The sequence below is a fragment of the Sphaerodactylus townsendi genome, linkage group LG03, assembly GCF_021028975.2.
Source record: "Sphaerodactylus townsendi isolate TG3544 linkage group LG03, MPM_Stown_v2.3, whole genome shotgun sequence".
Classification (NCBI taxonomy): domain Eukaryota; kingdom Metazoa; phylum Chordata; class Lepidosauria; order Squamata; family Sphaerodactylidae; genus Sphaerodactylus; species Sphaerodactylus townsendi.
This window is the reverse complement of record NC_059427.1, coordinates 177912833-177925492: the sequence shown is the minus strand read 5'-3', so window position 1 is coordinate 177925492 and position 12660 is coordinate 177912833. Positions and strand designations below refer to the sequence as shown.

Genomic DNA, 12660 nt, shown 5'->3' with positions numbered 1-12660 from the left:
GACAACGCACCGGGCGCACGACCCTGTGGGGGTGTGGTGGGAGCGTTCCGAGGTGGGATGGGGGCATTCCAAGGCAGGACGGGTGGAGAACGCGCTGGTGCTCTGGGCGCTTTCCCCCCTTGCTACGCCTTTACGTCACCCACATGCTCTTCTCAGTGGTACTGGGCGTATGGGATCATATGTGCAGACAGGGATAAGTGTGTGGGTTGGGGTCAGTGGGCTCCATTAGAGGTCCTGGGCCCTGTCAGCTGCCCCATGTCAGAAAATGCTGACGCCAGCCCTGATTCCCTGTCAGGGTGCATTATGCATTCTCTCTCCTATGAGGGGGAAATCATTTGCCCTTCATCCATTAGATCAGTGTTTCCCAACCTTTTCGAGGTCAGGGTACCCTTGATCTCACTCTTCATATCTCACGGTACCCCTGCCGCCACCCTCCACCTTCCCCTCCCATTGCCCCTGCTTGCCACACACCCCACCTTCCCCTCCCAGGTGAAGGGAAGCACTGGGGGTGGGGGTGGCTGCTGACCTTGTGGCAGGCCCTGCCCCATGGGCCAGCTCCATGTCCTTGCTGGTGCCGGTGGGAGACACCACAAAAATGAGGGGGGGGCGGTAGTGTTGCCACGGTACCACGGAACCCTGGTTGAGAATGGCTGCATTAGATTATCCTTTTCTCTTTAGCCTCTGTTGGTGATACTGCAGACCACAGCACTTAAAATTAATCTTCCAGTAGGAAAGATAAATATTGCAAACCTATGCCTGTTTACCTGGAAGTAAATGTCATTAAACTCAGTGGCACTTCCTTCTGAGAAAACATAGATTTGGTTTGTACGTATTCATGTTTTTCAAAAGAGAAAACGGGAAGGGGTTGAGAGATTTTTTTTACTTCATTCATATCCCATCTTTCTCCCCAGTGCAGGTCCAAAATGACATAAATTATTCTCCTCTCCATTGTAACAACAATTCAGTGAGGTAGGTTGAGCTTTAAATATGTGACTGTCCCAAAGCAAATTGGGAAATTGATGGCTAGGGCTGGGAGTATAAACAAGAGTGTAGTGGCATCTTAAAGGCTAAAAAAGGTTTAGTCCAGTATGAATTTATTCCCGTGGAAGCTTAGGCTGAATAGAATCGTGTCAGCTCTTACAATGCTGCTAGACTCCTATTTGTCTTTAGTTCAGCACAGCCTGTAGGGTTCTTCATGTGCTTGCATTACATTATTTACCCCAAAATAAAAAGCTCCGTTACTGCTGAATGTCTGCGTTGGAAAGGAGAAAATAGGCAGCACAGCACACAGTGTAGGACACAACATTAATTCACGCTAAGGACAAAATGTTGCAGTAGAAGGCCTCCGTTTGCTGATGCATGCCAGCGGCCTCTAAAGGCAGGAGTCTGCATGGCTTCTGAAATCCATAGCCTTGCAGATTATCTGCTGCTGGGCTCTGTCATTGGCTAACCCATCCATCCATCCCTCTGTCCCCTGCTCCAGCATCATTTGCAACCAGGCAGGACCAGAAGGAGGATAGCAATTCCCGTCGCCTTGGCTACGGCCAGTGGTCCCTCCCCTGCTAACTGCTGCTATTTTGGGCAGCATCAGTATCCCAGCTGTGGTACTGCACTCTCTGCTGCAGCTAGAAGGAGGGCTACTTGACGGTGCAGGAAACCCAAGTCTGAGGACGAGCGCACGTCGGAACAGTGCTGGCGGCAGGGACATTCACGGAGGTAAGACAACCACCCCCCCCTCTCTCCAAGCCTCTCTTTTCCCAGCATGGCGCGGGCAGGAGGATGAGCTGCTCTAATTGGATTGCCCAGTCTCCTCTGAGGGGGGAGGCAAAGGTCATGAGGCAAAGAATCCAGGGTAGCGACTTACTGTTGTTGGGCTGGGGGGGGGGGGTCAAGTGGCAGTGAGGGTAATGGAGAGCGCTGAATGCCATCAGTGGGAGTGGCTGATGGAAGGGGGGAATTGCCTGGATGATGGGAAGAGATGAGTAGGACATGACTGCGTTGTGGGAGGAGGGACACGGCCAGCACAGGGCTGGGGCAGGGGGTTGATCGTCTTCTTCCATCAGGGTCACAACTCCCCCCCCCCCCCCCACTCCCACCATCCGTTCGCCTGCCTGTATTCTCTTGATCGCAGCAGGGCAGCCCCATGGGATTAGCCTGGATCTTAGCTCAGTCATGGAGGACATAGAGAAACCGTGGCAGGGTTTCCCAGGCCAAATCCTAGGCTTCTACTACTGCTTATTGGAGGAGAGGGGGTGCTGATCAGATCTCTAGGGGAATGGTGAAGAGACGGCTCTCCATCTCCCCTGTTAGATAGACTTTGGTTGGTGTTGTTTCCATTTTTGAAATCCCGGTTTCTCTTGCCTCGGGGAAGCCGACAGTTTTCTGGAGGGTTCCCTTCTAGCAGATCCTGACAGGAGCCCCTTTCGTGGTGGTCCCAGCTGCCAAAATAAACCCACCACTGTCCATCCCTCCCTGCAACCATTCCCTAATTTCAGAACAGGGCGCAGAAGTTTTTCCCATGCTAAATACATGAAGGTAATGGAGGTCCCAAGCAGGCTGCAAAGGCCTGCCAGCAAGAGGAGTTGTTTCTACAAACTAGGTTATCAAGTTGGCAGATGAGATCCAACGAGGATAAAAAGAAATGTACCTTGAAACAAAACAATTGTGTTAGTGTTAAGGGAAAATACTGAGAATCACTGTAGAAATCACAACATCCAAGGAGCTGCTCAGCTACTTTAAAAAAAAAGACACGGACAATGTTTGGAAGTTCTTGTTCTGTCCTTGCCAGACTATAAGGCCCCTTCCGCACACGCAGAATAATGCACTTTCAATTCACTTCCAATGCACTTTGCAGCTGGGTTTTACTGTGCGGAATAGCAAAACCCACTTTTAAACAGTTGTGAAAGTGGATTGAATGTGCATTATTCTGCATGTGCGGAAGGGAAAGATACAAAACGGAGGATTGTTTTTCCTCAATGATGACTTGTTTGGATGCATTCCGCTAATTTTGTATTATTTGTGTTCTGGCCGTATGTATCCAGCTTTTCTAGTTACTCCTAGTTCATTTCCATAAGAAAAATTGTCCAGCTTAGTTTTTCATGATACAAAATGGACAAAACTTTCATTGTGGGCCAATCACTGTTAGTATAACAGCATGCAGTTCTGAGGTAAAGAGATCTGTGTAACCTGGAAAGGTTATACTCTTCAATTGTAAAAAATACTTTGTATTTGTTAGCATTTCAGACTGTTGTCAACTTGACAGCTACTCACAAATACCTTACAGTACGATGATCTGATAATGTGATCCTAAGTGGAATTGTACCCTTCTAACTCCATCGACTTCACGTCACTTTAGGGTTGCACTGTGAGTAATCTTACACAACACCAATGTAAAGAACCAGAGTGTTATCCTTGTATGTTGGGTGATGGTCTAAGGCAGGGGCTGATGGGAATTGTAGTCCATGAACATCTGGAGAGCCACAGGTTGCAGACCCCTGGTCTAAGGCCATCTAGTGCCCATATTTGAATGAAGGACTTCCTGGTTCTTGGCAGCCCCTGATATGTTACACCACCTCCTGAAATTTGATCTTACCAAAGACACCACCTTCTAAGTTTCCTAGAAGATTGTTTATAAAGGAACAGCACACAGAAAATATTGTAAATATTAGAATACTCCTCTGCCCACCTGCTCCCACCAACTAGCTGATCGGAAAGTAGCCTGTTCAATGAGTTCCTTGTTGACATGCTGGTTTTCTACCTATGAGGAGCTTTATCACTCAGGCCAATAAATCCATGCTTGCCACCAGAACCAGTCAAGTCCAAGAAAAGCATTACCACCCCAAAGTCAGCTGTGAACCAAGGAATCCTCCATTTAGAAACCAAGTCACTAGATGGCCTTTGCCCTTCCAGTCTGCAGTGTGGGGCTATAACTCTGCTCCAGTGTTCCTCTTTGAATTGTAACAGCCCCCAAAATTTCCTGACTTGTGTGTGTGTGTGTGTGTGTGTGTGTAAAAGCTAGCAGAGGAGGCCAAAATACTCTTTCAGACATTTTCAATGTCACGTCATCTTCCTCAAGTGTAACTTCCTTTCATACAAACACTTCTTCATAAAATATGTTTTGATAGACCAATTGGACTGTACAGAATTTTCTATACCCTGAAATGGCTTGTGGCCTTGGCACAGATGGCCCAGGCGAGCTTAATCTCTGAAACGAAGCAGGGACAACCTAGGACTGGGTTAGTGCTTGAATAGGAAACCGCCAAGGCAGTCCAGGGTTTCTGTGCAGAAGCTTGCAATGGCAAACCACCTATTATTATCATCATCATCATCATCATCATCATCATCATCATCATCATCATCATCATCATCTCTGAATATCTCTTGTTTTGAAAACCCTCCAGGATTGTTATAACTTCTCTGCAACTTAACAGCACTGTGCGAGCACACATAAACACAAAATGGTTCACGATGCGAGGCATAGTCTTTAAAATAAAACAATTCTTTTTTAAAAATGTCCCAAGTCAAGAGTTCTAATTACAGGGATGTTAACATTTTTCATGTTTTGCATTTAGATAATGGCTCTCATTAATTAAATGGAGGGTTTCAGAGAACATCAGGGTTTGAACAACAAACTAAGTGAAGTTGTGTGACTTGTATGTGGTAAGAAAGTTGAGCGTTCTTCGAGCATAGAAAGGGACAAGCGTGCACATCGACCAGTGGGCAGCATCTCCTGGTTACCAAGGAGTGGGATAATAGGAGACCCAAAGTCTGAGCCCCAATGCTAATCAAACTCTCTTATTGTTTTTCTTTCAGTGTCTTTGCATGCTCATTGCTCTTAATGTTTTGGGGAAATTGCAACCCTGGGAATTGCGGGAAAGATCTGCAACCGTCAGCACCTTCCACTGATAGATCGCTGGATCCAGCCCATCCATAAAATCAAAAAGACAAGTAGAACAGTCTGTCCTTGTTACCCCTGTTCTTGTTCATTGCCTGCTCTTGAGGGCAGAGATCAGTTTTGGTTGCGTACGATGAAGTCCTGTGGTGTCTAGTGAATCAATGGCACTGTGTTTATTATTTCCTAAATAAAATGCATTCCAAATCGTGGCTTGACTCCAAACATGTTTTTTTCTGCCCAAGTAAAGAGACTTCTGGCAGGAGAAGTGGGGGCAATTTTTGCTGATCCTTGCCCTCCCGCTGCTGACCCACATCCTGTGCTATCACTGGGGGCAACATTTTGCAATGTGCAATGGGTTACGGCAGGAGCGGAGGCAAGGAAGTTTCACTTGTCTTGCTGATTTCTCGTGGGTGGCCATACTAAGCCAAACCTGGATCACCCATCAGTCATGCATGGCTGGCAGTGACTGGGCTTTGTACTGCCAAATTGATAGCAATTCAAGTTCATCCCAACTATCACGTTTTCCCTTTTTTTAGGAGCTGGTCTCATCTCATCAAGCAAACAGATCAGGCAAAGGTCAATGGATTTCTAAAGTCAAATCCGAAACCAAATACCGTGTCTCATCTTTTCGGATTTGTGTCTCTGTGATCTTTTCCCCTCACTTTGCGTCTGAACCCTGCTCTGACCTAATTGGTGGTAGCCCCGAAGGGGAAGACATGAGCACCTCCTCTCCAGGAAATGCATGTCTCATGTTTGTATGTTTTTGAGCCACGATAAAATAGAAAGCACATCACTGACTTAGGTGGATGCCATCAGAGCTCAGCAACTCTATATGGTGGCCCACTAGGGTCTTGCTCTGCTCATCCTGGTGTTCTGGCTCTCTACCTGTGACTGCAAAAACAGGTCATTTTGGACTTTCCTTGAGCATCTGTGCAAAGCTAGACCCATCCCACAAGCTTTATTTAATCTTTCACACAGTATGCTTGACTTTGAACTGTTTCAATGTTTGTGTCTCCCAGCAGGACAAAGTGAGGCAATCCCTGGGGGCCCTGCGAAGCCTCCCTGTAGGGTGTGGGGGGCTCAGCTTGGGCCCCCGAAGTGAGATCCCTGGCTGTGCAGACTGTGGGGTAGCCATGGGGGGTGCTGGCCCCCATGTGCACGACTGGGGATCAGAGCGGATAGAGCCCTGTGGCATCAGGTCAGTCTGGCTGTCTACTCTGCAACCAGAGAGGACCGGGGTGGCGGGAGGACACAGTCGCCCTTCGCACAACATATTCATCTCTTTGTTGTCCCCGTCCCAAAGCTGCAGCACTCGTCAAAGCCCCCAAGTGACATGCGAAGCTCGTATCCCAGCAACAGAAACCACCCCTGCTGCAGGAGGTGAGTGTCAGAATGGAGCGGATTTGGGGGTGCCAGTAGGGGGGCCTGCTGTTTGGGGAGGGCTTGGAGTGGAAACTGATTTTTAGCCAGGGTCTAGGGATTTGGGCATTGCCTGGTGACCCAATCCCAATTTGCTGTTTAACCCCTTCTCTCCCTCCGGCAACACCAGCCGTGGCATCTCTTGAGGTATCCCAGCTGTTTGTGTGTGCACAGAAGTGGATAGCTGAAGAACCTAAGGAAGAGGCTCTGCCAAAGCCTCCTGCCAATCATGCCGTAAAAGAAAAAGCTGAAGAGCCCTTTGCCTTTAACCATGTGGCTAAGTGCGTAATATTGGGGCAGGCAGGGGGACAGCTGCCCTGCGCGCCTAATTTTAGATTTCTACTTAACCAAGATTATGAAAATATATTGAACCAGTTGGTTCTGATAGTAACAGAACATCTTTTTCCTAGATTGATACTAGGATAAGCAGTGGTGGGATTCTAATAATTTAACAACCGGTTCCCCCCCACCGTGCGCCCCCCTGCCACCCACTTACCTGCGGCGGAGGAACTTCTTGTGGGGGTGGAGGGGGCCAACGGGGCCTTGCCACTGCTTCATATGCTACAGTGGGAGAGGGCGCGACAGGGCTTTTAGCGCCTCAGCCGAACAGCAAGGCACCCAGCTGTTCCGGGGCTCTGAAAGCCGTTTTTAACAACCGATTCTCCGAACTCAACAAAAAATTAGGTACCGGTTCTACCAAACTGGTGCGAACTGGCTGAATCCCACCACTGAGGATAAGCTTGTAGAGGCCAAGTATGATGACTACATCTACATCTCCTGATCACTTGGAGGTCATGAGTAAGGAGAAGTGTGGACAAGAAGCTTAGGCCTCTAACATTTACGAATTAATGTACAAGGGGAGGTATTGAATGCTCGCAAATTTACCTGTTGCCTTTTCTGCCCCCCCAAGTTGTCAAAACGGAGCCCTCTGCTGCCTTAGAATATGGGTAGGTGGTATGTACTATAGGTTTACTATTTTAGTGGAGTTGTAATATCTCTGGCCACTGCGGTTTTGTACAACCATCAGGTGTAACTGCTGAAATTGCAGTCTTTGCCTCTCAAATGCATGAAGAGAGAGGCAAGCCTCAAAATAAATTGGAATATTTATTCTTTCCAAATAAAAGTCATGAGAAGGCCGGAGCCATTTTTAATCTCCCCTGGAGCAATATACTCTGGGCTTCTTCGATCACCTATTTTAGTATTAGAGATGCATTTTTTTTTCCTGGAAATTATGAAGACATGGGGAGAAAAGCATTTTTGGCTTTTTTTTCCACAGAAAGAAACCAAATTTTGGGAGAAAATTGAAATTTTAGACTTGTTTTGCTATGTTATGACTGTGATAGCATTTGAAATTGCACTATGAGAGATTTATGAAAGTGTTTTTGGTATCTGATAAAAGGTAAAAGTGAAAACCACCAATATTGAAATAAACCATAGAAGCATCATTAATCGGACAGTGAAACAGCGGTCCAGCAGTCTCCATACTAAAGATCTATCAGTTGCTTTGGATATTAAATTAATTCAATGACACTGAAAACCTTTGACCTCTTAAAGAATGTATCATGATCATATGCATATCATCTCATACTAATTTTTGACAAGATTAGTCACATATAAACAAATAATTTATCCTAAAAGTATGCTGAATAGGCAAGAATTCTCATTATCGAAGATTGCAGTTCATAAAAATCGTCACGCTACACAGTTCTCAGAAAACATTCAGAGTGAGTAAACATTTGCCTTAAAGGCATCTCACTCATTCCAAAATAGAAAATTATCTCACAGGAATTTTTATTCAATGTTCTCCCAAAGTTCCTTTTTTCTCTGTTGGAAAGATTGAAAAAAAAGTCCTCTTTAAAAAATGGCTTTTTCCACACTCCCCTAGGCCTTTATATTTCTGCTTGGGATCCTTTCTCTGTTAGGTCACCTCTGATTGTTGCAAAACATGTCTGCAAATTTGGCAATGGATCACAAGCACAAACCTACCAATCCTGTCCGACAGGGAAGACTATTATATTATCCTGGATTCAGACCCAGATGAATGCTCCAAAGAAAAATGCCCCAGATTTTTAAAGCAGAGCAAATATTTCCTCGGCTTTACCGTGACTGTCAGATCTCTATTTATTCACACATCTTATTCTATTCTGCAATCACTGGGTATCTTTGATCCCAAAGCTGGTCTAGGGAAAATATTTTAGGAATGTTTGAAAGGAACCAATTTATAGCCTTTCATTTTCGTCTTGCATTCAACGGCAGTTCACTTCATCTTGGCTAGAGCCGAAATGGATATCTGAAATTTGCTAGAGTTGCTATCGTTTCCCACCTTTTTCCTCACTGGGAATCTTAATTTCAACATTTGAATTTATATGGTAAATGTGAAATGTTTCCTCGAAATTCATGTAGTGTAGACATGCTAAGCATCTCCTTGTTGCTCCCGCAAGCATTTTTCTCCACAAAAACTATCACTAAGAACATAAGAACAAGCCAGCTGGATCAGACCAGAGTCCATCTAGTCCAGCTTTCTGCTACTCGCAGTGGCCCACCAGGTGCCTTTGGGAGCTCACCTGCAGGATGTGAAAGCAATGGCCTTCTGAGGCTGTTGCTCCCGAGCACCTGGACTGTTAAGGCTTTTGCAATCTTAGATCAAAGAGGATCAAGATTGGTAGCCATAAATCGACTTCTCCTCCATAAATCTGTCCAAGCCCCTTTTAAAGTTATCCAAGTTAGTGGCCATCACCACCTCCTGTGGCAGCATGTTCCAAACACCAATCACACGTTGCGTGAAGAAGTGTTTCCTTTTATTAGTCCTAATTCTTCCCCCCAGCATTTTCAATGGATGCCCCCTGGTTCTAGTATTGTGATAAAGAGAGAAAAATTTCTCCCTGTCAAGATTTTCTACCCCATGCATAATTTTATAGACTTCAATCATATCCCCCCTCAGACGTCTCCTCTCCAAACTAAAGAGTCCCAAACGCTGCAGCCTCTCCTCATAAGGAAGGCGCTCTAGTCCCTCAATCATCCTCGTTGCCCTTCCTTGCACTTTTTCTATCTCTTCGATATCCTTTTTGAGATGTGGCGACCAGAACTGAACACAGTACTCCAAGTGCGGTCGCACCACGGCTTTATATAAGGACATGACAATCTTTGCAGTTTTATTCTCAGTTCCTATTTATTCTCAATTCACTATTGCTTGTGTTACTAAAGCCAGTCACAAAACATGTTAGTAATACAGTTTAATAGTTCTGATATCCTACCTACAAGCTGTCTGGTACTGTCGATAACAAATACCTTGCTTCATGGCAATTGTTATTGGATCTCAAGTGTCTTTACATGTCAGCTATCAAATATAACTTATGGGTTGGCCCCAGGGCTGTGTATCCCCGGGGGGCAGGGCTTTCGCCTACTGAGCGTGACTTTCTCAGCTCCCCACTATCACATCACCCCCAAATGCACCCCCGAATCATATGTGGAGTAGAGGGGGCTCCAAGAGGAGGATTTCAGGGGACATTTTAGGTTGCAGAGGGAGTGGAAGGCCAAGAGGGTCATGCTCCAAGGGCAGATGTCCTTGCACCTATGGAAATGTTGAACTGGATCCCAGCCTGTGCCTGAACACTGTTGATAGGTTATTGCTTGCTGACCATTTAGTATTGTCAAATGCTAAATGTCATTGCATGCTAGCTTCCAAATGCAGCTGGGTGCTAAATACCATCTGATGAAACCTATCAGATGTCACAGGACATCAAATGCGTATGTTACATATTGAACCAATATTTAGCATAATGGCAGGAAAATATTTGGCATACCAGAACGTGCAAGGGAGGATTTGGAAGACATTTTCTTCGAGCAGATTTCTTTCAGGTGCTATTCTTGGCTGCAGTGGGTGTTGTCATTCTTGGGCAAGTATCATTCTCCCCCTCCCCCTTTCCATCCTGCAGTGAACGTTGTAGTCGTGGTTGATGGGAACTGCATCCTCCAATACACCCACCGGCAATCACCTTGTTCCTGCCTCTCTGATGGGGAGCCTTTGTTACCCCGTCGCCCACCTTCAACCTACGGTGCTGTGCCCCCCAGCCCCACTATTCCCCGGGGCCCAGCATGTGGCCAAGAAGCTGGACCACCCCCATCCCGCAGGATCCGTGGGCTTAGCGTTCGCTGTTGCACCAAAGCATGCCTGGGTGATGAGGAGGATTATACTGAGCGGCACTTCCTCCGAAGGGCAACCTGCAGCCGCCTCACCCCGGTTCCCCTGCCCTGCAGCCCCTCTGGGCCCTGGTTTGGAGTGGGGTGTCTCAGCGGGGGCAGGCCAGGTGCTCGGGTTGTGAAGATATGGGACCGACAGAGATGCCCTTTACTGGAAGAAGGAGACGTCATCGCTAAGGTGAACGGAGCAGATGTCCGGGATCTGAGCCCTGGAGAAGTGGAGACTGTCTTACAAGAGCATACACGAGCCGGGGATGTGATCCTCCTGGTGGAGAGGAAAGGTAAGAGTCACCTGCATGCAGGACTGGACCAAGGTGTTTTTTTGCTGCCTTAAATGGATTGAAATGTTCCCATCCCATCCAGATGACTCTTCGTGGTACTGTGTGCTTGTGGAATTCTTGTGAATGTTGCAGATAGAATACCTTTTTTCATTTGCCTTTTTAATTCTACTAATTTATCTGTTACAAAACTGTAGTCACTTTAGTTAAGGAGCAGCAGTGGCATAGTGGTTGAGAGCAGGTGTACTCTAATCTGGAGGAACCGGGTTTGATTCCCCGCTCTGCTGCTTGAGCTGTGGAGGAATTCAGGTTAGCCTGTGCACTCCAACACACGCCAGCTGGGTGGCCTTGGGCTAGTCATAGTTCTTCTGAGCAGTGGCGTACCTAGGCAAACTGGAGCCCTGGGCAAAACCTGAGTTTGATGCCCCCCCAACAACAACAACAACAACAACCTTTATTAGGCATTGAAAGAATAAAAGAAAGAAAGAAAACAAGCATTGGCAGGAAGGGGGTGGATTTAAAAGGAGAATCTGGGGAAATTTTTAGGGTGTGCCTGCTGTCAGGGGTGCAATTATTAAGATAGCAGCACCACAATTTCAGAGTATCTTCATGAGCCCTTCCTGATGATACCACCCAGGTTTGGTGAAGTTTGGTTCATGGGGTCCAAAGTTATGGACCCTCAAAGGTGTAGCCCCCATCTCCTATTAGCTCCCATTGGAAACAATGGGGGATGGTGACACTCCCTATGGGAGTCCATAACTTTGGGCTCCCTAAACCAAACCTTACCAAACATGGGTGATATCATCAGGATAGTCTCCTGAAATTTTGGTGCTGCTAGCCTAAAAACTGTGCCCCCTGCAGGCCAAAAACAGAAAAAAACACTGAAAATTCAAAAAAAATCCCACTTGCATTTTTGGCGCCCCCCACAAGGTGGCGCCCTGGGCAAATGCCCACTTTGCCCAATGGGAGGAACGCCTCTGCTTCTGAGCTCTCTCAGTCCCACCTACCTCACAGGGTGTTTGTTGTGAGGGGGGGGGGAAGGGAAAGGAAAGCCCCTTTGAGTCTCCTACAGGAGAGAAAGGGGGGATATAAATCCAACTCTTCTTCTTCTTCTTCTTCTTCTTCTTCTTCTTCTTCTTCTTCTTCTTCTTCTTCTTCTTAATTAAGACTAAATATAGTCACTAGGGGCCATGGCTTGGTGGCAGAGCATCTTCTTATCGTGTAGAGGATCCGTGGAACCTCCAGGCCACCCCCCCCCCCCCCAACCCCGCCACCCCCCCCCAGCCCCCCCGCCCCCCACAACCCCCCCCCCCCCCCCCCCCCCCCCCCCCCCCCCCACCCCCCCCACCCTAAGCACCCCCCTCCCACCCCCCCCCCCCCCTTTCACCCCCCCCCCCTCCCCCCCCGCTCCCCCCCCCCCCCGCCCCACCCCCCCCCCCCCCCCCCCCCCCCCCCCCCCCCCCCGCCCCCCCCCCACCCCCCCCTCCCCCCACCCCCCCCCCCCCCCACCCCCCCCCCCCCCCCCCCCCCCCCCCCCCCACCCCCCCCCCCCCCCACCCCCCCCCCCCCCCACCCCCCCCCCCCCCCACCCCCCCCCCCCCCCACCCCCCCCCCCCCCCACCCCCCCCCCCCCCCACCCCCCCCCCCCCCCACCCCCCCCCCCCCCCACCCCCCCCCCCCCCCACCCCCCCCCCCCCCCACCCCCCCCCCCCCCCACCCCCCCCCCCCCCCACCCCCCCCCCCCCCCACCCCCCCCCCCCCCCACCCCCCCCCCCCCCCACCCCCCCCCCCCCCCACCCCCCCCCCCCCCCACCCCCCCCCCCCCCCACCCCCCCCCCCCCCCACCCCCCCCCCCCCCCACCCCCCCCC

The 12660-nt window shown here is 48.9% G+C and overlaps 1 protein-coding gene across 1 annotated transcript; it reads left to right on the top strand.

Moving 5' to 3' along the window:
* The first annotated feature begins 1501 nt into the window (after positions 1-1501).
* Positions 1502-10917, top strand: LOC125428045. The gene is made up of 5 exons (XM_048487620.1): positions 1502-1716; positions 5914-6092; positions 6198-6274; positions 10249-10794; positions 10877-10917. Exons 2-5 carry the CDS (start codon positions 6028-6030, stop codon positions 10915-10917), a joined length of 729 nt encoding a protein of 242 aa, XP_048343577.1. The 5' UTR covers positions 1502-1716; positions 5914-6027.
* The last annotated feature ends 1743 nt before the right edge of the window (positions 10918-12660 follow it).